Source organism: Prionailurus bengalensis, chromosome D3, assembly GCF_016509475.1.
Source record: "Prionailurus bengalensis isolate Pbe53 chromosome D3, Fcat_Pben_1.1_paternal_pri, whole genome shotgun sequence".
NCBI lineage: Eukaryota > Metazoa > Chordata > Mammalia > Carnivora > Felidae > Prionailurus > Prionailurus bengalensis.
Genome location: NC_057356.1, coordinates 6,146,842 through 6,171,604, shown reverse-complemented (window position 1 = coordinate 6,171,604; position 24,763 = coordinate 6,146,842). Strand labels below are relative to the sequence as shown.

Here is a 24,763-nt window from a genome sequence, read left to right as displayed (position 1 = left end):
TCGGAAGCAGGCTCCAGGCTCCGAGCCATCAGCCCAGAGCCCGAGGCGGGGCTCGAACTCACGGACCGCGAGATCGTGACCTGAGCTGAAGTCGGACGCGCAACCGACTGAGCCACCCAGGCGCCTCTATTATTTTTTTTTTTAATTTTTTTTTTTTTAACGTTTTTATTTATTTTTGGGACAGAGAGAGACAGAGCATGAACGGGGTAGGGGCACAGAGAGAGGGAGACACAGAATCGGAAACAGGCTCCAGGCTCCGAGCCATCAGCCCAGAGCCCGACGCGGGGCTCGAACTCCCGGACCGCGAGATCGTGACCTGGCTGAAGTCGGACGCTCAACCGACTGCGCCACCCAGGCGCCCCTATTATTTTTTTTTTTTAAAGAGAGAGAGGGAGAGGGGCAGAAGAAAGAGAGATTGAGAGAGGAAGAATGCAGATGAATCTTAATCGGGCTCTGTGCTCAGCTCACCTGGGAGCCTGATGATGGGCTTGACCCCACAACCATGAGATCATGACCTTAGCCAAAATCAAGAGTCAGATGCTCAACTGACTGAGCCACCCAGGCGCCATTGAGCTTTTTCTTTATTAAGAGGACCTATCAGTCATTCTCATATATATATATATATATATTATATATTTCTAAGCTCTTTTATGGCAGGCTTTTACCAGCTATGTGAAAAGGCATTAAGTACCTGTGAAGAAAGAGAAGTGGATTAGAGAGATGTGTATCTTGAAAATACAGCAATTTCTCCATAATTACAAAAGAGATGCATGCTGGTTGTAGAAAATTGGGAACAGTACCGAAAACGTGAAGGAGAAAATCTATCCCCTGTGGTCCTGTTCAGAAAGAGCCACTGCTGACATTTCAGCGTGTTATTCTTTTAGTGCTTGTTCTGGGGGTTCGATTTGGCAACGATTTGGCAACTTCTCCGGTTCTAGGATTTGTGTGTTCTGATCCCTTAGTGTCATTACCGACCCCAGAGCTTATTGCTGGCCATTTTCCCCTTGTCGGTCTGGTTACTAGATGCGATGCTGGACTCCGGCGATTTCACTGGGTTTTATGATTTGTATTTCGTGTTGTGAACTGTCCCTGTGCCTTCTTACGCCCGAGGTGGTTGACATGGTACTGTTGTTAAAACTGTTATGGAATCTTCGAGGTCAGGTGTACTATGAATGCCGTTTCTTTCTTCCCCCTGTTTCGTTTCTTCAATTACTTATTTTGAAATAATTTCAGTTTACAGAAAAGTTGCCAGAAGAGAACAGAGACTTGTCATATCCCTTCACCCACATTTCCCTGTCGTTAACAGGTTCCCACATTTGCTTTGTCACCCGTGTGCTCTCTCTGTGAGTCTCTTCCCGTTTTCTCTAGGCTCTTTGCACACTTTCTACAAGGAAGCCATAGACTCTGTCACCCCTGGGTCACTCCAGTGCGGGTACCCCCAAGCAAGGACACTCTTCCACAACCACGGGGGGCCCCTCCGAAAGAGGGAAAGAGCACGGGTGTAGCTCTTTTGAACACTCCGAACTTGCCATGCCCACCTCCCAGCAGTTTGCCTTTCTTCCTTCCTGATCCAGCACCTTCCCTGGGTCTGTAGTCGCGTCTGGAACAGGCTGACCCCATCCCTCTGGGCCACTTGATGTTTTCGTCACCACCAGACTCGGGCCATATGTTCTTGGCAGAGACACCTTGGAAGTGACGCTCTGGCCATCTCAGTGCATCTCGTCAGGTGCGGGCCAGTAACGTCGACCTGGTCACGTGGCCGTCTGCCGGGTTCCTCCGCTTTCATGGCATCGTGTTGCCTTTTGTGATTGATTAGTAGTTTGGCGGGAGGTATTCCAAGTGGTGCTAGTGTCCCGATCACCAGCCTGCCCGCCACCTGTAGCGTCCATTGATGGCCCTCGAATCTGCCACCTCCGTCATGGTTGCCACGTGGTAACCATGTGGGTTCTCGATTTCCATCATTCCTTCTGTACTTATTAGCGATTCCACGGAAGGTAACGCTTCCCCCCTCTCGCATCCATGGACTCATGGCTTCCCATTGTATTTAATGACTTGTAATCTGTCACACTCGGTGTTTATTTGGATGCCCAAATTGTCCCTGATTCAGCTACAGAAGGTCCCTTCACACATGTTCCTGTGTCGTTTGGCCTGTGGGTAGCGTTCACTGAGCATTCCCTTACTTTCTAGCAGCACAACACATTCCAGCTTCATCTTGGGCTTTCGGTGCCTGGCCTGGACCCAGCCATTTCTCCAAGGACCCCTGGTTCCTTTTAGTGGACGGTGTTTGCAAAGGTCTGGGTGCTCGAGTGCTCACCGCGTACGGGAGTGTCATTGTTTCTGGGCCCTTCCAGCGGTAGCATGTGTGCGTGCGCACACGCACACGCACGCACACCCGCACATGTCCACACGCACAGCTGTAACCACCTCTGTGGCTCCCTGTGCTTGTATTTTATAAAGCTATGTGTTCCAACTATAACTTAAAATTCTGATCAGTTCTTTCTAGACTTAACCTTTTTCTAGCTCTTTTCTGACAAGTGAGAAATCTGGCTCCCCTTATCCTCAACGTATTTCATGAATTGCTCAGTTTACTTATTTATTCAGTGTAACCGGTCTCCTAACCACATTAACCATCTCCTGCAACCCCCTGGCCACCCTTTGTCCTTGCCTTGGGACCCACCTGCCTGGGCTTCTCTGAGGCTCCCCAGCCTGTTCCCCTGCCTCCTGTGGCCCAGGGCTCGATTCTTAGACTGCTTCTCTCCTCTCTCTGCCCCTAGGGATCCTGTATAATTTCACAGCTTTAAATACTGCCTCCCAAATGTTTATCTAGAACTTGGACCTCTCTTCTCAAAAACAGACTTTTCTGTATAACTGGCTACTCTGTGTCTCTTTTAAAAATCTGAAAGACATTTCCACTGGGTGCCTAAAACTGGACCTCCCGATCTTTCCTCTCCTACCTGCCCTGCCAGGCATGCCCATCTCGGTAGGGGCTACTCAGCCCTTCCGACTGCTCAGGCCCAGAGCCTTGGGGGTCGTCCTGACTCTTCTCTTTTTCCTCACACCTCATGATTAATCCTGTAGCGGAGTGATTGGCCATGTCTTTTGAATAGGAAGAGACTCTGGCCTTTCTCGTCACCTCTACCCTGCTCCGCACCTCAGGTACATCCATTCCGCAGGAGCCTCTGTCCTGAGCTCCTGCCCCGGCCACTGCCCTGCTGTGCTCCCTCCTCCCAGCATCCAGAACAATCCCCGTAAGATCATGTCACTCCTCTACTTAAAACCTTCCAGTGGCTTCCTGTCTCACTTGGCAAAACACCCAGAGCCTTGCAGTGTCACCTCTTGTGGCCTCGTCGCATGTCTGACCTGTCCACGCCCCTTCCGTGTATGGCCTTCTTGCCTTCCCTGCTCCTGCTTCTCCGTGAGCTCTTCTGGGCCTCGGGAGGTCCTTCCCTCAGTGGCCGCATGGCTCCCTCCCTTCCTTCACGCCGTTAAGCTCCAATGCTCTTCTCAGGGAGGCTTCCCTGGTCACCCTATTTAAAATCACCACTCCAGCCTCCCCTCCCTTTCTCCTCTTCCAGCTCTGTTTTCTTTACAGCACTTAACGACCATTTGGTATGCTGTGTTTTTCTTTGTGTCCCTCGCTGCCAACTTGACTACGAGCTCCCCAGCCCTCCCAGATCAGGGATTTTTGTCTCTTTTGTTCAGTTCTATATTCCTAGCACCTAGAACAGTGCCTGGGAAATAGGCCAAAAACCTATCCAGTTTTATGTCTAGAATATTTGTAAATATAGTCAATTCTCAGTATTTATGGTAGCTCTGTAGGGTCTCCACGAACACATGAATGAATAACACTGAACCACCGTCCTAGCAGAAATGCAGCCTTAGGTTTCTGTGAGCCTCTGGTCACATTTTGTCCACCAGCCAATAATAACCTTGTTTTATGTGTGTTTCTATTTAGTGTGTATTATTGATTCATTGAACGCTGAACTCAGCAGCACTATGAGTTACGCCTGAAGGAACCTTATCTAACCCACGCATTTTCTCTGTCTTCACTGCCTTCTTGGGCTCAGGGACGCTAGCTAGCACGTCAGCATTCTGCCCGAGGACCATTTTAGATAGTGAAACCTGCAACAAAGAGCACAGATCTGAAAGACATGATCCTAACCAAACCATGAAAAAGACCCTTGGGTACAGGATGAGAGGGAACAAGAAGGCAGAGAGCCGCCCTGTTTGACCTCAGCTGGAGTACGCACGTCGAGTGGCTCCAACTTCGGGCTGCTCTGCGGTGTCTATAAATGGCCAAAGCCATGGCCGGTACTGCTCTCAGGGTCATGAGTACAGCGTGGCCGGTTTGGGTGAAGTGTAGTGACGGAGTCTGCAGAGGCCAGGATGGCTGCTTCTGCTACAGGAATGAACCAATGCACTTTTTAACAGAGTTTTTGCTGCCAGGGTTTTCAGAGATCTGGGCACAGGAGTAACAATGATCCCGGTTTATTCTTTTAGGGAGAAGTCATAAAGTGGTATGTGTTTTTAATATCCTTTTGGGGAGAGCAGATTGGCCACAAGGTTAAGAAGATATGTGATTGGTAAGAACATGAAACATTTCATTTGATGTGTTTCTTTGTATTCAGTAGTCTCTAGTTTTCCTTAAAAAACCCCTCCGTGTTTGAAGGGAACTGCGGTGAGTGCAAAGCCTGTTGCGTTCTGTTACGTATCTTTGCTGTAATACCATGTTTGTCTTTTTTTAAGTTTATTTATTTATTTTGAGAGAGAGAGCACGTGCTCATGAGCAGGAGGAGGGGGAGGAGAGGAGAGAATCCCAAGCAGCCTCCATGCTGTCCGCACAGAGCCCGACGTGGGCTTGATCTCACAAACTGTGAGATCCATGAGCTGAGCCGAAATCAGGAGTCAAGACACTCAACTGATGGAGCCACCCAAGTGCCCCTGTGATACTATGTTTTTAAACATTCAATTCGTCACCTCTTGTCAGCGTTACGCTTAAAATAATTGAGAAGTAGAGATCATGTTTAATAACATTCTTAGATTTTATTTTCTCTTTGGGAATCAGGGCTTAAGGATAATCCGAGAAGGAGTCACGTTTTAGTATTTTGTGCCTTCCTGTGGCTTTGAGCTCCGCAGAGGCCCGTGTGTCATCACTGAGCGTACGGTTCCTCTTTTGCTCGGTGTTTGACAGGTTTCTCTGCACTGTGGGGGAGGAGGCCCGGTGAGTGGTGAGGACTGAGTGGCTTCACCGCCCACGCCCAGGGCGGGCTGGGTAAGTCACCACGTCCGGGCTCCCTCCCTGTAAGAGGGAGCGGCACTTTCCTCCCTCCCTGGGCTTCGGGACTGAGGCCACACAGGCAAGACGCTCCCGTGCAGCGTCGGCCGCCGCCACGCGCTAAGGAGTGTCACAACGGAAATCTCTCTGTGACTTGTTCTCATCAACAGTGGAAAAATAGGAAAAGCCAAACAAAAAAGTCAAAAGAATGCCCTTTGTTTTTAGATGGCTTATTTCCCGTGGGGGTGAGGCTGGGGCTTGGTATTTCCTTTATAAAGTGTTTCCCAGAGTCGGATACTCTGTCACCGGTGATACGGAAAGTAATTTTAAGTGTTACATGGACAGACCTGTTGTTAATTTCATAGATGTTTATTCAGTGTACATTAGAAAAACTGTCACCAGCACACAAGCCCATGATTTCACACACAGTGTTGCTTAGGATAAGGCTAGAGTGAGTATTTAATTTTAACAGTCAGAACTTACAATGTTAAGTGTGGCAGAAAGGTGTCAAGGCAGAAGGGAGAGTGCAGTAGGGAGGCACACCTCGTGTGTTTCGGGTGCCACGCAGCCCCCCAAGAAGACGGGCCCTGGGAGGCGAGGGAGGGGCTCCCTGCACCCACCACGTGTCCAAAGCAGTTGCTAGGACACCGGAGCTTTTTTTTTTTTCCTCCCCCTCCCTTTATTTTCTCTTTCTTTTAAAAGTAATGACCGTTGTGTGTTCAAACCTGTTTAATGAATTCCCAGCCCAAGGATTGGGGTGGATTTCAGAAAGTTGGAATGGGGAGCAAGCTCCGGGAACGATCGGGGCAGGGAGGGAACACGGAACCAAGAGAGAGCGTGCTAAATGTGTTGAAGCCCGTAGACATTTGTCGGATGTCTCCGTGTACAAGGCCTCAGCGCGGGCAGGTGCCCGTGTCTGACCTTTTTCTCCCAGAAGGCTGCTTTTGTTCCTTTCTGGGGGGAGATGTGCCCACGTGGTGCACTGAATTCGGTTCTAGTGTTTGCTGTCGCCTCTCCTGGTCCTGACGGGCGTGAGACTGTTGCATTCTGTCTTGTAGTTACCACTGCCACGTTTACCCCTACCCGAATACAGCTGAGGAGCGGAAGGAGATTCAGGAGGGGCTCAATACCCGGATTCAGGATCTCTACACTGTGAGTAAACCGTTGCCTCCTTACCTGAGGTGTGTAAAACATTTACAGGTCCATTTACCTTGTTTTTCAATGTGGAAACTTTTGGTTGTGGACAAATCAGGATGTTCTTGGGAGATTGGAAAGTGACTCCCCTCGCTCCTCTTCGTGGAAGTTTTATTTTAGCCACCTGTGAGAAATCTAGGCGGCGATGGTGGGACTTTAGAGAAGATCCTCTGGTCATCGCAGGAGACAGGTGACCCGTTTCAAGTGGTGGCTGTCATTTTTTTGCCTTCACTACTTCAGTGACCGTTCCTCCTTGTATCAGCGAGGGCTCTGGGCGGCAAGAAGTGGGCTCCCACCCACCTAAGCAAAAGGGGGTTTCAGGCCCGAATGTGACACGGTGGAGTTGGTGGCTCTCGGGGCTGACCGGGCACTGAGCCGAGACTGGGAATGAATGGGAAGGATGGGAGCTCCGTGGGCCCAGCCAGGCCGCCGTGCCGGCACCCAGATGGTAATACCCAGCCACCTCCTGTGCCCTGGGGGCTGTGTCCTGGAGGGGCAGCTCCCGAGAGAGCATCCGATCGGCTGGGCTGCTTTCCGCCCGCCGCCTGGTGGTCCTGGCAGCCGGGAAGACACGGAATGAGCCCAGGAGGGGCCGGTGCCGGGGACAAAAGCTGGGAAAGCCTGTGTTTGTTCCCACGCAGGTGCTCCACAAAACCGAGGATTATTTAAGGCAAGTGCTGTGTAAAGCCGCCGAATCCGTCTACAGCCACGTCATCCAGGTGAAGAAGATGAAAGCCATTTACCACATGCTGAACATGTGCAGCTTCGACGTGACCAACAAGTGCCTCATCGCCGAAGTCTGGTGTCCTGAGGCCGATCTGCACGAGCTGCGCCGGGCGCTCGAGGAGGGGTCGGTAAGGTGGCCGGGACCAGACGGAGGGACCGGGGCTGCTCTGGGGACGCCTGAGAACCCGGGAGACGCCAAGGAGCGTGGGAGTGTCTGGGAGCGGGGAGAGGGCTGTGCTGACTCCTGTCCTGGACCGATGCCCCGGAGAGCGTGTCATCCGAGGGCGTGCGCATGCGCACGCGGCTTTCAGTGGCTCTTCTGGTCGTGTGGTTAGAGAAGTAAAACATACATATAACAGAAGAGACGCAGTGAAGTGGCTTCCTCCTACCCTGTCACCTCAGAGACAAGGGCTGTTTTCTGCTGGGTCTTTGGGTTTCTTAACTGAAGGGTAAACACGTACGAATGGATATCTTCTTGCTTTCACGGAAGGTTGATGGTTATTCATTCTGTTCTTTTCACTTAGTAGAACTTCCCTACTTTTTATACTATTTAATACTTTGCTCTACGGATGTGCCATGGCCTGGGGACCTGGCTGCCTACTCATTTAGGCGGTGTGGTGCCTGATGTGACCAGTACCACCGTGGCAACCGCCACTTGGCCGTGGCGGTTCACACATACAGATCTGTCAGAGGAGAGGCCCAGATATGGAATTGCTGGGTCAGTTTTGATGGATGGTATCAGCTACTGCGTTTCTCTTACTTTGAATGAGGTTTAAAGTTTTTTATCAGGGGCTCCTGGGTGGCTCGGTCAGTTAGGCGTCCGACTTCGGCTCAGGTCAGGACCTCATAGTCTGTGAGTTCAAGCCCCGCTTCGGGCTCTGTGCTGACAGCTCAGAGCCTGGAGCCTGCTTCGGATTCTGTGTCTCCCTCTCTGCCTCTCCTCTGCTTGTGCTCTGTCTCTCTCTTAAAAACAAATGAACATTAAAAAAAAATTGCCACAACCCAAAACCTCTGGGACGCGGCAAAGGCGGTCATAAGAGGAAAGTATATAGCAATCCAGGCCTTCCTAAAGAAGGAAGAAAGATCTCAGATACACAACCTAACCTTACGCCTTAAGGAGCTGGAAGAAGAACAGCAAATAAAACCCCAAACCAGCAGAAGACAGGAAATAATAAAGATTAGAGCAGAAATTAATGCTATTGAAACCAAAAAAAAAAAACAGTAGAACAGATCAATGAAACCAGAAGCTTGTTCTTTGAAAGAATTAACAAAATTGATAGACCACTAGCCAGTTTGATCAAAAAGAAAAAGGAAAGGATCCAAATAAATAAAATCAAGAATGAAAGAGGAGAGATCACAACCAACACAACAGAAATAAAAACAATAATAAAAGAATATTATGAGCAATTATATGCCAATAAAATGGGTAATCTGGAAGAAACGGACAAATTCCTGGAAACATACACTACCAAAACTGAAACAGGAAGAAACAGAAACTTTGAACAGACCCATAACCAGTAAAGAAATCAAATCAGTAATCAAAAATCTGCCAAAAAATGAGTCCAGGGCCAGAAGGCTTTCCAGGGGAATTCTACCAAACATTTAAGCAAGCGTTAACACCTATTCTCTTGAAACTGTTCCAAAAAATAGAAATGGAAGGAAAACTTCCAAACTCTTTCTATGAAGCCAGCATTACCTTGATTCCAAAGCCAGACAGAGACCCCACTAAAAAGGAGAACTATAGACCAATTTTCCTGATGAACATGGATGCAGAAATCCTCAACAAGATAATAGCCAACCGGATCCAACAATACATTAAAAAAATCATTTGCCACGACCAAGCGGGATTTATGCCTGGGATTCGGGGCTGGTTAAATTTCCGCAAAACAATTAATGTGATTCAATACATCACTAAAAGAAAGGACAAGAACCATAATGATCCTCTCAATAGATGCAGAGAAAGCATTTGACAAAATATAGCATCATTTCTTGATAAAAAACCCTCAAGAAAGTAGGGATAGAAGGAGCATACCTCGAGATCATAAAAGCCATATATGAACGACCCAATGCTAATATCCTCCTCAATGGGGAAAAACTGAGAGCTTTCCCCTAAGGTCAGGAAGGAGCCAGGGATGTCCACTCTCGCCACTGTTATTCAACATAGTATTGGAAGTCTTAGCCTCTGCAATCAGACAACACAAAGAAGTAAAAGGCATCCAGATTGTCCAGGAGGTCAAACTTTCACTCTTTGCAGATGACATGATACTCTATATGGAAAACCCAAAAGATTCCACAAAAAACTGCTAGAGTTGATTCATGAATTCAGCAAAGTTGCAGGATATAAAATCAACGCACAGAAATTGTTGCATTCCTAAACACCAACAATGAAACGACAGAAAGAGAAATCAAGGAATCGATCCCATTTACAGTTGCACAAAAAGCCATAAAATACTTAGGAATAAATCTAACCGAAGAGGTGAAAAATCTGTACACTGAAAACTACAGAAAGCTTATGAAAGAAATTGAAGAAGACACACACAAAAAAGGGAAAATATTCCATGCTCCCGGATAGGAAGAACAAATATTGCTAAAATGTCGATACTACCCAAAGCAATCTACATATTCAATGCAATCCCTATCAAAGTAACACCAGTATTCTTCACAGAGCTAGAACAAATAATTCTAAAATTTGTATGGAATCAGAAAAGACCCCGCATAGCCAAAATGATCTTGAAAAAGAAAACCAAAGCAGGAGGCATCACAATCCCAGACTTCAAGCTCTACTACAAAGCTGTCATCATCAAGACAGCGTGGTACTGGCACAAGAACAGACACTCAGATCAATGGAACAGAATAGAGAACCCAGAAATGGACCCACAAACGTATGGCCAACTAATCTTTGACAAAGCAAATCTTTGACAAAGCTACTCATCTTTGACAAAGAATACCCAATGGAATAAAGACAGTCTCTTCGGCAAGTGGTGCTGGGGAAAACTGGACAGCGACATGCAGAAGAATGAACCTGGACCACTTTCTTACACCAGACACAAAAATAAACTCAAAATGGATGAAAGACCTAAATGTAAGACAGGAAGCCATCAAAATCCTCGAGGAGAAAGCAGGCAAAAACCTTTTTGATCTTGGCCGCAGCAACTTCTTACTCAACACGTCTCCGGAGGCAAGGGAAACAAAAGCAAAAATGAACTACTGGGACCTCATCAAAATAAAAAGCTTCTGCACAGCAAAGGAAACAGTCAGCAAAACTAAAAGGCAACCGACAGGATGGGAGAAGATATTTGCAAATGACATATCAGATAAAGGGTTAGTATCCAAAATCTATAAAGAATTTATCAAACTCCATACCCAAAAAACAAATAATCCAGTGAAGAACTGGGCAAAAGACATGAATAGACACTTCTCCAAAGAAGACATCCAGATGGCCAACCGACACATGAAAAAATGCTCAACGTCACTCATCAGCTGGGAAATACAAATCAAAACCACAATGAGATACCACCTCACACCTGCCAGAATGGCTAACATTAACAACTCAGGCAACAACAGATGTTGGCGCGGATGCGGAGAAAGAGGATCTCTTTTGCGTCGTTGGTGGGAATGCAAGCTGGTGCAGCCACTCTGGAAAACAGTATGGAGGTTCCTCAAAAAAATAAAAATAGAACTACCCTAGGACCCAGCAATTGCACTTCTAGGCATTTATCCAAGGGATACAGGTGTACTGTTTCGAAGGGGCACACGCACCCCAATGTTTATAGCAGCGCTATCGACAATAGCCAAAGTAGGGAAAGAGCCCCAATGTCCATTGATGGATGAATGGATAAAGAAGATGTGGTATACACACACACACACACACAGACACACACACACACACACACACACACACACACACACACACACACACAATGGAGTATTACTCAGCAATCAAAAAGAATGAAATCTTGCCATTTGCAACTACGTGGATGGAACTGGAGGGTATTATGCTAAGTGAAATGAGTCAGAGAAAGATAAAAACCGTATGACTTCATTCATATGAGGACTTTTAAGAGACAAAACAGATGAATATAAGGGAAGAGAAACGAAAATAATATAAAAACAGGGAGGGGGACAAAACAGAAGAGACTCATAAATATGGAGAACAAACTGAGGGTTACTGGAGGGGTTGTGGGAGGGGGGATGGGCTAAATGGGGAAGGGGCACTAAGGAATCTACTGAAATCATTGTTGCACTATATGCTAACTAATTTGGATGTACATTTAAAAAAATTAAAATTAAAAGAAAATCTTTAAGAGCCATTTGAATTTTCCTTTTTTAATGAGCTCTGTGTTTTTCTGCTTTGCCCATTTTCTTTTTATTTTTTTTTAACGTTTATTTATTTTTGAGACAGAGACAGGGCATAAATGGGGGAGGGTCAGAGAGAGAGGGAGACACAGAATCTGAAACAGGCTCCAGGCTCTGAGCTGTCAGCACAGAGCCTGACATGGGGCTCGAACTCACAGACCGCGAGATCATGACCTCAGCCAAAGTCAGACGCCCAACGGACTAAGCCACCCAAGCGCCCCCCCCCCTTTTTAAAATTATTATTATTTTTTGCTTTGCCCATTTTCTACTGGTTTGTTGGTTTTTTTCTTACTAACTTCTGTTGGCTCTTTGTGACATGAGAAAAAATACTGTCCTCAATTTGCCACTCGTCTTCTGATGTTTCTGTTTGTTGGCTTGCTTTGGTCATGCAGTAGTTTTTTGTTAAATATAGTTGAACTTATCAATTCGCTTGTATGGCTTCTGAACTTTGAAGAGTAGGCTCCAGCGCCTGACTCCCGGGCCATGGTGTCAGTCTGCCATGTTCCTGTGAGTTTTTTTTTTCCTGCATCAAAACCCAGTTCTTCATTAGAAATAGTAGGTTTACATGTTTCAAGTGACAGCTAAGGAAGCAAGTTTTCATATGAGGTTTTTTTGGTTAGTCCCGTTTCGTCACATAATTCTTTGACGGCACAAATGGACTTTTACTTTTTTTTTTGGAAGAGGGCTGGCTTGCGTCGACATGACCAGCCAATGACCACATTTCCTCGTTGCTGAAAACCAGCCAGTCACCCTGCATCACATGTACCTGTGGGTTGATGTCTAGACCATGCCTTTTGCTGCCACTGGGAGGGAGTTTGCTGGGGACATCAGCAGTTCTGGTGCTTCCATTGTCTCTGGGTGCTGTAGCCGCTCTGGCTGTCTGAAGTGTGTTCTCCGAGTCCTGAGCAGGGGCTCGTGGGAACAGTGCTCCCTGAGTTCTCCCGTGTTCGTAGTAGTGTATGCCTCCTGCCTTTATAATCGGAAGTTTGTTGTTTGGAAATAAAATCCTGGGCTCGTGTTTTAAAATTTTTGTTGTTGTTTTCCATGGGTGTCTTAAACATGTGATTCCATTTTGTTCTGGCATGGCGTTGCTAACAAAAAAGCCTGATATTAATAGAATTTTCCTTATAAGTCTTGGTACTTTTTTTTTTTGCCCACATGCTTAAAGATTTTTTTCAATGATTTTACTCGACTGTGTGTTGATTCTGTTATTCCGGGTTGGTATTTTCAGATATACAGTGTGTTCTCTTAATATGTAGTTTTAAAAAAAGTTTCAGAAAAATTCTCAACTATAGTTTTTAGTATTTGTTCTGTTCTCTTGCTCTGGTTTTCTCCTTCGGGACCTGCTGTTATGTTTAAGTTAAACCTTCTTATCTTCAGTGTTTGTCACTTTTCCCTGAATCCTTTTTGTCTTTCTTTACTTTTTGATTTTTAAAAATTTCCATTCTTTTGTCTATTTCTCTTGCAGCATTATTACTAGGAAGGTGTCTTCACCTTGGAGTTTTTTCTAGTTTTGTCTCGTTTCTGTATATTTTTTCTTTTTCTTCTAATACTTTTCTGAGTTCTGTCACCTCATTTCAGACTCTTATTCTGCTTTGTGGGTTTTTTTTTTTTTCATATCAGGTATTATCTTTGTAATGTTTCTGCTCACTTTGATATAGTAAGTTAAATTGTCATCTCTTCTGTGAGTATGTCTTTCTGGCATGCTTTCATTGTTCAGAGGGATGTTCTGCTCAGTTTTTTTTTTTTTTTTTTAACTACAACTTTATATAAAAGTCTGACCTGCATTCTTCTTTTGATCACTTTTAAATGAAATTAGTTTTCTGAAACGTGTTTAAATATTCAAGGAAATTCTGTGTTAGACATAACTATATTCATACATAAGAATATACGTTTGAGATACTAAAGGGAACTCTATGTTACATATAATGTAAATACATCGTCTGTTTGTATATTAGTTCTGCAGAACCTGCTTAAGATACTCAAGGGGGGCGCCTGGGCGGCTCAGTCGGTTAAGCGTCCGAATTTTCATCTCAGCTCAGGTCATGATCTCCCGGTTCCCGGGATCAAGCCCTCATTGGGATTGACGATTATTCTTGTCTATTTTTTGGTTTTATTAGATACTGTAGTTGTCTCCAGATTCCTCTTGAATGTTTTTATGAGGCATAATATTAAATTTCAGTTTTATGTTCGTGATTCTGAGACCACGTCATCCACCTGTCCCTGTCATCCCTAGCCCCTCCGTCCGCTTTCCCGTCCTTGCAGCCTGGCCACCGTACTCTTCTGCAGGACTGCAGCCCCCCAGCGCCACCCCCCCGACTCCTGCTGTCACCCCCTCTGCCCGTGAGCCTCCGAGGGTGGTCGGCACTTGTCCGCGTGGCCACGCCGAGCCTCGCCGTAGCAGGGAGCCCGTGGTCGTGGAACGGGATTTTGGGTACTGATTTTTCCTTTCTTTCTTTTCATGTGAAAGAGAGAGAGCGGTGCTACAGTCCCCTCCTTTATGAACACCATCCCAACAAAAGAAACCCCCCCGACTCTAATCCGCACCAACAAATTCACCGAGGGCTTTCAGAACATTGTGGACGCCTATGGAGTCGGGAGCTACAGAGAAGTGAACCCAGGTGGGCGGTGTGACCTCGTCCATCCTCCTGCCTCGTGCGCCACTGCCGCTGCCTCTCCCCACGACGCTGTGACAGGCGTTGGGGAAACAGGCTCACTGCTGCTGCTGTTGTGCCGTTGTCCTGAGTGTAAAATGCTCCCTTGAACCTGTCTGTTCTCTTTTGAGAATTCTGGAGAAGGTCGGGTGTTGGAATTAACTAGAATTTTCTGCCTCCGGTGAGTCAAGCGTCTTGCTCTCCCCGCAGCTCTCTTCACCATCATCACTTTCCCCTTTCTGTTCGCCGTGATGTTCGGAGACTTCGGACATGGCTTCGTGATGTTTTTGTTTGCCCTCTTGCTGGTGTTAAATGAAAACCACCCCAGACTAAATCAGTCACAAGAGGTGAGACTACAAACACCGCAGCTCCTTACGTCTGGTTGGGTAATTAGCAGGGATGATCTTAAATGTCAGTTTTTGGCAGTAAGCGTCACTGTAGGACGGAGCCGTAAGGGGTGCGGGCCTGTGGTCTCTGTGTGACGGCGACGCCCCCCACGCCAGCCCTCTGAGAAGTCCCAGGCCCACGTGGGTCCCGCTCCTGCGATTTCGCGCGGTCCCCCTCTGCTCACCTGCCCTGCTTTTCACAGATCATGCGCATGTTTTTCAATGGCCGATACATCCTCCTGCTGATGGGGCTGTTCTCCGTGTACACGGGCCTCATCTACAACGACTGCTTTTCAAAGTCGGTCAACCTGTTCGGCTCTGGGTGGAGCGTGTCAGCCATGTACAGTTCCAGCCACACCCCTGCGGAGCAGAAGAAGATGGGGCTCTGGAAGTAAGTGTGTGTTACCCAGCGGCGTTTTAGGTCGGAAAGCGCTTCTCGGAGGTTCCTCCGGCCTCCGCTAGGTCAGCCTGCTCACTCTGCTTTCTGTTACAGTGACAGCGTCGTCAGGCACAACAGGGTTTTGCAGTTGGACCCGAGCATTCCTGGAGTGTTCCAAGGCCCTTACCCTCTTGGTATCGATCCCGTGAGTGCACCTGTTCCTCGCCATGATCTCCGCTCCCTCTGTGGTGCACCTGGTTTCAATTGTCCGAGTGCTTCCTCAGAAGGTTCCCCGGGTTGCAGGCGGTGGGGAAGGTACCCTGGGGGGTTTCTGCCTGGGCGGCCGTGGCCCATGTGCATCCCCAGTCAAGTTGGCTTAGAGATGAAGCTGAGCTGTCCGTGTGGGAGCCCGGGTCAGTGCCCAGTGGGAGGAGTCCGTCCAGAGAGGTGGGGCCGCACGCCGTCGGGGTTCCTGACCTCGAGGGAGAAATTGCATTTCAGGAGCCTTTAAGTGGAGGCAGCTTCCTAAATTTCTTTTTTCTTTGTGGAAATTTTTGTTTTTTTACCCTGTGATCTAGAAAGAAATAATAGGGATTTTAGAGCTGAAAGGAAGCTTAAGGTTCTCAGGGTGCTTATTGAGGTAGTTGTTTGAAATGGGAAGTGTTTGGAGAAGGAAAAGAAAGACGCAGCTGCAGGGCACCGGGACTGCCGCCCCCACCCCATGCCCCACAGGGCTCAGCAGGCAGGCCTCACCGGGCTCCCGCCAGGCTCCCTCCAGGGCCCCCCCCAGGCCCATGCCAGGCCGCCACCAGGCTCCTCCCAGGCTCCCACCCGGTGCCCAGGCCCCCGGCAGGCTACCTCCAGGCTGAAGGACCATTTTTCTGGACTGTTGGCCGTCTTCTGGGAGAATCTCACCCTAGAAAGGGGAGCTTAGAAACCAACTCAAAATCGGTCTGGGGGCGTGAGCTGTAATCGTGTGCAGAAATGAAAAAACTGAAGAGAAAGGTCCGGCACCTTCATCGGAGCTTTCCAAGCCAGTGCCCTCCTAACCGGTCTGTTCATTCTCGCCTCTAAATGTAATTTGTGTAATTCAGCCTTGTTGCCTTGCATCTTCATATAACTGGAAACTTGAAAAAACTTTCATAATAATTTCTTTAAGGTACAGCATTTTGGAGCCAGATTCCTAATAATGTGTGGCCTTGCTTTAAGGAGAGAAACATTTCTGAATATAGGCTCCAAGGAAGAAAGTTTAGGAGGGCGTTTTGTGGGGGGAGGAAGAGACTAGGGCACGGTACTGCCTCGTTTCGCTTTGATTTAATTTTAAAAATTGGCACCACGCTCATACGGTTAAAAAATAGATCCATGTGCGCAGGCAAGGTCCAGCTCTTGCGAAGGTCTCCTCTGTCCAGTCCTTATTTCCTCAGTTTCCCGACCCGGGAACGGCTGGAGGTAGTTTTAGCGTCTCCTGCCAAGTTTCTTTATGAACTTTTAAATCTACCTTCTTATTCTCCCCTGTTTTTTGCCTAAAAGTTGTTCTGTACCCAGTTGCTTTAGGCTTAGCGATGAAAGATAGACTTACATGTCGCTGGCGAGGTGTCGCGTTGTTGCCGGCTTTCCTCCTCTCCCGCCCCTGCTTCCCCCGAGGAGGGCGCCGGCAGTGGGCTTTTTCCCGTGGGTCCAGGCAGTCAAGCTGAAGTCAGCCTAAATACCTCTTTCTGGAACTTCTTCTCACTTAAAAAGAACTAATAGGCCCTGTTTCCCTTTTCCTAATCCCCCGAGTGAGGGACTATAGGAATTAATTTTTCAGAGAGAGAAGAGAGAAGAGAGGTAATCAGCGGCGGGGGCCTGGAGGGGCTGGTCAGGGAGCCCCGGGGGGTTGAGCCTGGGTGCCCTGGGTCTTATCAGCACGGTTTGGCCACTTGCTGCACTGACGCTTCCTCCCTCCCTTCCTGTTAAACTTTATTATAGAACGCACATCGCTTCTCGGCCTTTTGGCTAAGATCAAGTGTATTATAGAACGCACACGCACAAGGATGTATAAAACCTGTCTGTGAAGTCCTAACACACATAGTTGTACGGCCCCCCACCCCCACCCCCCAGGGTAAGTGACCCCGGGACCTGGAATGCGCCCCTGGCCGCACCGGCCCTCCCCAGAGGGAACTTGCCGCCCCGCTGACTCCGTGTGACTCTTCCCCTGCTCTTCCTCTCGGTCTCGCCTCACAAGCCACTTCCCTAAACACAGTGTGGTTTCATTTGGCATCCTTTGCATTTCATATTAAAGATGGGATTGTTGGTAACAGTCTGGTCCTGGTTTCAGGAAATTAGTGGTTCTCAGATCACAGGCGTCAAGGAGGAAGTCTGAACGTTGCTTTCCTTTTAAATCTGTAGCTGCCTTCCTATGTCCGGTGTCACCTGTGTGTCCTGAAACAGTTGAAGGAAGTTAAAGATGTCTTGTTTTGTTTTGTCTTCAGATTTGGAACTTGGCCACAAATCGCCTCACTTTCCTAAACTCTTTCAAAATGAAAATGTCTGTGATTTTAGGAATTATTCACATGACTTTTGGAGTCATTCTGGGAATATTTAACCACTTGTAAGTACAGATTTTTTAAAAGTTTTTTTAATGTTTATTTATTTTTGACAGAGAGAGAGAGGGAGAGAGAGAGGGAGAGAGAGACAGAGTACGAGCGAGGAAGGGGCAGATAGGGAGACAGAACCTGAAGCAGGCTCCAGGCTTTGAGCTGTTCGCACAGAGCCCGACGCAGTGCTCGAACCCATGAACCGCAAGACCATGACCTGAGCTGAGGTCGGATGCCCAACCGACTGAGCCACCCAGGTGCCCCCAGATTTTTTTTTTTAAAGCAGTATTTATAAGCCAAGTTTGGTATTCTTAAACGTTGCCTCTTGAGGGTGGACTGTATGGGCCTGCCTTTAAAGGCAGCCAGTGTACTGGAGTGCTGTGCATTTGATTGTGTTGTGATCATACGGGGTTTTGACCGTTTCAGTGATTCATTTATTTAGCAGCCATTTATTGATTGTAGAGGATATGCCAGGCGCTGTTTTAGGCTTCAGGGACTGAGTAGTGCTGAAGACAGAAGACAGGTTTTGCCCACATGGAGTTTTCCATTCAAGGGAGGGAGGCATGCGGCATGTACATTCAGATTTGTTTCCAGAAGTAATTTTTGTCATACTCTTATTTCATTATAAGTTGGAAAGCTTTTTGTTTGTTTGCTAGACCTAGCGTGTCAAGAGGAAGACAGACGTTGCATCTTCTTCCTCTAACTGGACCTGTTAGTGAAACACTAGCCTTTCCACTGTGCTCACATCTGTTTTCTTCGTGGATATATCTGAATCAGTAGTATGAGTTATAAGACAAAGGATGTTCTGGTGGGAGAGGCCTCGTCACAAAGAATTTAAGAGCAATTTTGTCTTCATTTTTTTTTTTTAGTCTTTTTTTTAATGTTTATTTACTTTTGTGAGAGAGAGAGAGAGACAGAGTGTGAGCGGGGGAGGGGCAGAGAGAGAGGGAGACACAGAATCCGAAGCAGGCTCCAGGCTCCGAGCTGTCAGTACAGAGCCCGATGCGGGGCTAGAACTTGTGAATTGTGAGATTGTGACCTGAGCCGAAGTCAGACACTTAACTGACTGAGCCACCCAGGTGCCCCTCTTCATTCTTTATCTCAGTCCAAACTTGCTCATGGTTTGATCGATTCCATTTTGGTTTTTTTTCTAGGCATTTCCGGAAGAAGTTCAATATTTATTTGGTTTCTGTCCCGGAACTTCTCTTTATGCTGTGCATCTTTGGATACCTTATATTTATGATCGTCTATAAGTGGCTGGTTTATTCGGCAGAAACCTCCAGAGTCGCTCCCAGCATTCTGATTGAATTTATTAACATGTTTTTATTCCCGGCTAGTGAAACGAATGGTCTTTACTCAGGGCAGGTAGGTGACGTTCTTTTCCACCCCCGTGAGCTTACAGGAAGTCCTGATGGTAGCCTTTTTGTTTTAAACAGTAGATGATTGAAGGGGCTCTCCGCAGGCCTCCCAGGAGTGTAGGGGCTTTCCTGTTTCTTTGTATGTTGTCGCAAGAGCTCGTCACCCTGCTCTGAACACTGTGCTGGGGGCTCTGGGAAACACTCAGTAGCCGTCAAAACTGTGGGAAGAAAATGTATGGACTGGAGGGTTTCTGAGGACTGGCAAATCCCACCCACCCCGCCCCCTCCATTTTTCTAGTTGCTTTAAAATCAATCTCTGACTAAGCCAGGGCATCCCAGAACCGGCGTCTGGACCCCACAGCACACTGACCCTCTCGCAAACTGGCTTTTCTAGAGTGGTATGTTTGGGTAACGCCCACCACATCCACGGTGGCGGGGTGAGGGCTCGGGGGTGACCGCCCTGCTTGCAATCCTAGCTCTGTCACTTCTTCGACGGGGAACTTTGAACACATACCTTGACTCCTCTGTGCCTCAGTTTCCTCACCTGTAAATGGGAATAAAAATAGGACCCAATTTGTAGTCCAGAGTTAATCTGATCAAATACTTAGAAGTACCTGGCACCTACCAGTGCTCAATAAACGTGAGCTTGCGTTGTGATTACGATGAGGGTCTCTGTGCTGTGTCGAGTGCCACAGTGTCACTGCTGAAGGACGCTGCTGTGGACCTTGCGTGTCGTGTTCCCAGTGTCTGTGAGATACCGGAGAAATCTTCTCAGTGCTGTCCTCTCCTGTGTTCTCCTAAGCTGTAGGTGTTTTGTTCTTGTTTTTTTAATTTTGGTGACCCTGCAAATGGAGCGTTTAGTTTTGTTTTCCGCCTTCCACGGACAGCTCGGTTCACTGTAAGCCCGATTGGAAGCTCAGCTTGTGGAACCGTGGGCTTCGCTGTGAGCTGTGCACACGTGTCCTTCTTGAACTGTTTGAGCTTCAACTCTTACCTATGGTTCTCCTGTTTGTGATTTTTCGATTAGATTTCGTTGTTATTTTGTTGGACCTTTTTGTAGGATGACGTAGATTGTGGGAGAAAGGCACAACGGGAGTTCGGCGGCGCTCAGGTGCCGTGGCCGGGAAGATCACTGAAGGGCACTACCTTATTTAACGTCTCCGGCGTGCCTGAAAAGTGCTCTCCGTGATTATTCTTCTTAACTCACACTAGCCCTCGAGGTCAGTGGTGTCATCCCGGTGGCTCAGGGCAGGCCTGGTCACACAGCTGCCGGCGGAGCCCAGATTTTAGCCCGGTCTGCTTGACCACACAGCTCACGACTTCTGATAGGACTCTGCCCGTGGCCGCCACGTTTCTCCGCATTTCGGGGCACACTCGTGTCGGTGGTGCGGTACGAGATGCTAACGCATACCTGCTACTAGCTCGTACCACGTGGTGCACGCGGCTCTGGGAATCCGCGTCACATGGGGGCGGCCGTGGAGGAAGGCTAGGCGGGGGACCGTGTGATGCCCGATCGTTTGTTTTCATTGCCGCCTCCAGGGCCTATAAAGCCACACAGAGCCACACACTGCAGTGGCTGTATAAGCGCGAATGTGCTTTGCTCTCGATTTCTTTTTAGGTGATGGTAAATATCTGTACTTTAAAAAACGTGTTTACTTATTAATTTTAGAGAGAGAGAGAGAGAGAGCGCACGAACAGGGGAGGGGCAGACAGGAAGATAGAGGATCACCAACGCAGAGCCTGACGCAGGGCTTGAACTCCCAAATTATGAGAGCATGACCTGAGCGGAGATCAAGAGTTAGTGGCTCAACCCACCGAGCCACCCAGGCACCCTTAAACATGCCGACTTTTGAAGAAAAGGCTTTTAGTTTTGTTCTGAATGCTCTTTTAGTATCTTTCTCGTGTAGAAGTGAATCCACTTACTATTATTTAGGTTCCTCACGTAATCTTTACAATGATAATAATAATAAAAACAAGAATATAAAAAAATGTCTAGTCTGTGTTTGTATTCGTCCTCTTTCAGTGTTTTTGGGAAATGACGAGCTGGGGTTTGCCTCTGGTTTAGAATGTTCTTATGCATCCCTCACTGATCTGAACAAAGTGTTATTTTACCGCTCTGTCAGCGGTGTTACTCATCAGTTCTAGAATTCAGCTATGAGTTTGGGAAAAGACCTGCTGGCGAATGCAATTCGGCTTTTGCGTTTACCTTCTGTTCCTCGTTATTGTAAATAAGGAGACGTTCTCCTGGATTTTCACTCCTAAAACGCACCAGTGACCCGGCCAGCACGTCCTTGCATTTTAACGGGCTTCCTCCCCTTCTGCGCGACAGGAGCACGTCCAGAGACTGCTGCTGGCCGTCACGGCGCTGTCCGTTCCCGTTCTCTTCTTGGGAAAACCACTCTTCTTGCTGTGGCTGCACAACGGGCGCAGCTGCTTTGGCGTGAGCCGGGTAAGTGTGAGTCCGGACGCGTGTTCGGAGGTGCCTGGTGGTAGGTATAGAAAGAGACGTAAAGAAAACACCTTTCAGAGGGTCTCAGGCTCTTTGTAAAGCCGGCGCTCCCTTTATCCGGAAGCTCGGTGTCGCCTGTTCCGCAGAAGTTCGCTGCGGAGCCCGCTGTGCGGGCCTGTGGGCGCGGGCCGTGCGGGGATGAACCAGGCCGGCGGGGGGTGTGAACCAGGTCCTCCAGCACTGTTGTCATCGGCAAAGCGCTTTTTGTTCCTCCTCCTGGCTTCTTGACTTTTTTCTTTAAAGTGTTGTTTAATTTAAATAACCTCCCTCAATTATAGGAAACGTGGAACGCACAGGAAAGAGCTCCCTATCCTATCATGCGCTTATAACCAGGGTTACCATTTTGTTAAATTTCTTCCTAGACTGTTTTCCTGGGTGTCCGCTTTCTCATTTGATTTCTTTAAAAATAATTGTGATAGACTATACTGTCACCTCCGTCCACGTCCAGAACTTTCTCATCCTCCCAAATGGAGACTCTGTCCCCATGAAATACTGACTCCCCATCTCTCCTCCCCCAGCCTCTCAAAACCACCATCTACTTTTGTTGTTAGGAGTTTCACTCCTCTAGGCACCTCGTATTCATGGACTCATGCGGTATTTGTCCTTTTGTGACTGGCTTATTTCACTGAGCATAATGTCCTCAAGGTTCATCTGGATTGTAACAGAATCTCTTCCTTTTTAAGGCTCAGTAATATTCCGTTGCATGGATAGATCAGATTTTGCTAATCCGTTCATCCATCGACGGGTACTTGGGTTGTTTCTACCTTTCAGTTATCGTGAATAATGCTGCTTTCAGCACGGTGTATAAAAATCGTTTCGAGTCCTTTCAGATTTTTGGATATGTGCCCAGAAATGGAGTTGTTCGATCACATTCTATGATTATTTTGAGGAACCACCGCACTGTTCTCCACAGTGGCTGCACCATTTTACATTCCTACCAACAGTACACAAAGGGTTCCAGTTCCTCTAATCAATACTTATTATTGTCATTTTTTAGACAGTAGCCATCCTAACAGGTATGATATGCTTGCGTTCTCATAAACAACTTTCTAATCTCGAAGAGCCGCATCATTAGGAGAAATGAAGGGGCTCTGACTTTGGATTTGTCAGGTCCTTGTGATTTTAGTATATGTGCTGCCGAAGCGAGCACTGGTCCTTGTGATTTTAAAGGCAATGACTCTGTATTCTTTTGGTTGTTGTTAGAGTGGTTACACACTCGTAAGGAAAGACAGCGAGGAAGAAGTTTCTCTACTGGGAAGCCAAGACATAGAAGAGGGAAATAACCAAATAGAAGATGGATATAGAGAAATGATGTGTGAAGAGGTAATCTTCCCTGTTACTGTCCATAACATTAGACAAGGAGCCAAGCTCTCGGGGTGCCTGGCTGGGTCAGTCGGTGGAGTGTGTGGCTCTTAATCTTCAGGTCATGAGTTCAGGCCTCACGTTGGGCATAGAGTTTACTTAAAACACAAAAAACAAAAAAAAAAAACAACTCAAAACCCAAAACACCTGTTACAAAAGCTTCCCTAAATACTGTTTTGATTGTTGCCCATAAGGGTTTTGGCTTATCATTTTGTTGTTTCAGTTTTACAGTGGGATTTCTACTGTTAACATTACATGCTGTCATATTAAGTGACTTAAGGTGCCATGAGCATTGCTTTCCAGAGATTCTTGTCTCAGTCAGAACTTTGTAGTTGTAAGAGGGAGACCTGATTACATTGGCTTCACAGGGAATCTTCTGGCTCATGTCAGGACAGGAGCAGAGTTGGCCTCAGGATGATTGGTTTCCGGGCGTCCAATTCCAAGAAGTCTGGGTTGGTTTTCCTTTGCAAGTTTGCTTCATATTCTGAAGCCAGTTGGCCCCACGATTTTGGAACCTTGGCCACAGCCAGCCCTGAGCTTATTTTCTCCAGTCTTTCCGTCGGAGAGCAAAGTGCTCTCGGCTGATTGTTAGATTAGGAAGCATCCCAAGGAAGAACTATGATTGTCTGGCTGCAGTCCCCCGTCATCCCTGTTCCAACAGCCGCTCCTGTCATCTGCACGGATGGCCATAACTACGGACGGGGTCTTCGGCAAGAGAAGTTTACTGCTAGAAGCCCAAGTTCAAGACGTTGGCAGGGCTGGTTTCTCCCCTGGCCTCCTTCTTGGCTTGTGGGGGCTGCCTTGTTCAACGTGTCATCACGGGGCCTTGCCCTCCGTGGGCATGCGCCTCTTCTTCTAAGGACACCCACACTCGTGACCTCTTTTAACCTTAATTACCCCTTAAAAGGCCCTGTCTCCAAGCACAGTCACGTTGGGGTTAGGCCTTCAATATGTGAATTTGGAAGGGGGTCACAGTTCAGCCCGTAACGGCTGTGGCTGGGGGTGTGGGGTGAATGGCAGAAGAAGCGGTTCCCCCCAAAGAAGGGCGGCACAGCCCTGGGCAGACAGAGTAGAGCCGATTCCGCTACTCTGGTCGGCTTTATTTTCTTGGAAACTTTATTTGGCCATCCAGTAAGGGCCAAACAAAATTTCTGACGGTCAACATTTTGTAATTGTTACGTAATGTAGCGTTTTAATTTGGGATGATTGATAATTTATAGGATCATAAGAGAACCAAAAAGCAGAACGGGGAGGAGCGTTAGAGTCCTCTTTCCCAGTGTTTTACAGCCTTTTCACTGCCAGGGGCCCTTTTCACAGTCTCCCCTTGTTGGGCCTGCATTTATGCAGCAGACACGCACCTGTCTTCTGAAGACTTCAGAGTCTTCCAGGCTCGGGGTCGGTCAGCGTCTCTGGTTTCAGTAGGTGTTCCGTGGTCGCTGAGACTGGCCCCAGAGTCGCACTGGGCTGCCCGAGGGCCGTGACACGGGTGCCGCACGGGGGAGTACGGGGGAGCCGGGGCGGCGTGCTGTCTGTGACGGGGCTGTGAGTCGAGCTCAGGCCTTTGACTCGCTGCTTCTCACCCTCCTGCGCCGTCTCCCCAGCCTCCCAGAGGCCGGTCCTTCCGCTGAGCGAGGAACGGAAAGCGGCCAGGCGTGGCGGTGGGTGGGCGCGTGCGGGCAGTTCGGCGACTCTGATGCGTGTTGTGTGATCTCCCTCAGTTTAATTTTGGAGAGATACTGATGACCCAAGTGATTCATTCCATCGAGTACTGTCTGGGGTGCATCTCCAACACCGCTTCATACCTGAGGCTCTGGGCTCTCAGCCTGGCCCACGCACGTAAGTTTTTGCCGAGACCTGCGGTCCCACACTCTGTGCCGAGACGCCCCACCGTGCCGCGGTGAACCCGGGGGGGGGGGGCTCTGTGCGACATTTCACAATTCCGAGGGAAGCCTAGTGCCGTCCTTCGGGTACCGCGTGAGCCAGTATTG

At 47.9% G+C, this 24,763-nt stretch overlaps 1 protein-coding gene across 3 annotated transcripts in view; it reads left to right on the top strand.

Moving 5' to 3' along the window:
• Window positions 1-24,763, top strand: part of ATP6V0A2 (ATPase H+ transporting V0 subunit a2) — a 44,495-nt gene that overhangs the window by 15,127 nt on the left and 4,605 nt on the right. For 2 of the 3 annotated variants that reach the window (XM_043557369.1, XM_043557370.1), the window contains exons 7-18: window positions 4,501-4,583; window positions 6,334-6,427; window positions 7,111-7,323; window positions 14,022-14,172; window positions 14,416-14,552; window positions 14,795-14,982; window positions 15,085-15,175; window positions 17,442-17,560; window positions 18,701-18,911; window positions 21,234-21,353; window positions 22,617-22,736; window positions 24,494-24,611. In XM_043557369.1, the coding sequence (XP_043413304.1) occupies window positions 4,501-4,583; window positions 6,334-6,427; window positions 7,111-7,323; window positions 14,022-14,172; window positions 14,416-14,552; window positions 14,795-14,982; window positions 15,085-15,175; window positions 17,442-17,560; window positions 18,701-18,911; window positions 21,234-21,353; window positions 22,617-22,736; window positions 24,494-24,611 (1,645 nt within the window). The remainder of the gene's footprint in view (window positions 1-4,500; window positions 4,584-6,333; window positions 6,428-7,110; window positions 7,324-14,021; window positions 14,173-14,415; window positions 14,553-14,794; window positions 14,983-15,084; window positions 15,176-17,441; window positions 17,561-18,700; window positions 18,912-21,233; window positions 21,354-22,616; window positions 22,737-24,493; window positions 24,612-24,763) is intronic. The other variant, XM_043557371.1, reaches the window with a different exon arrangement.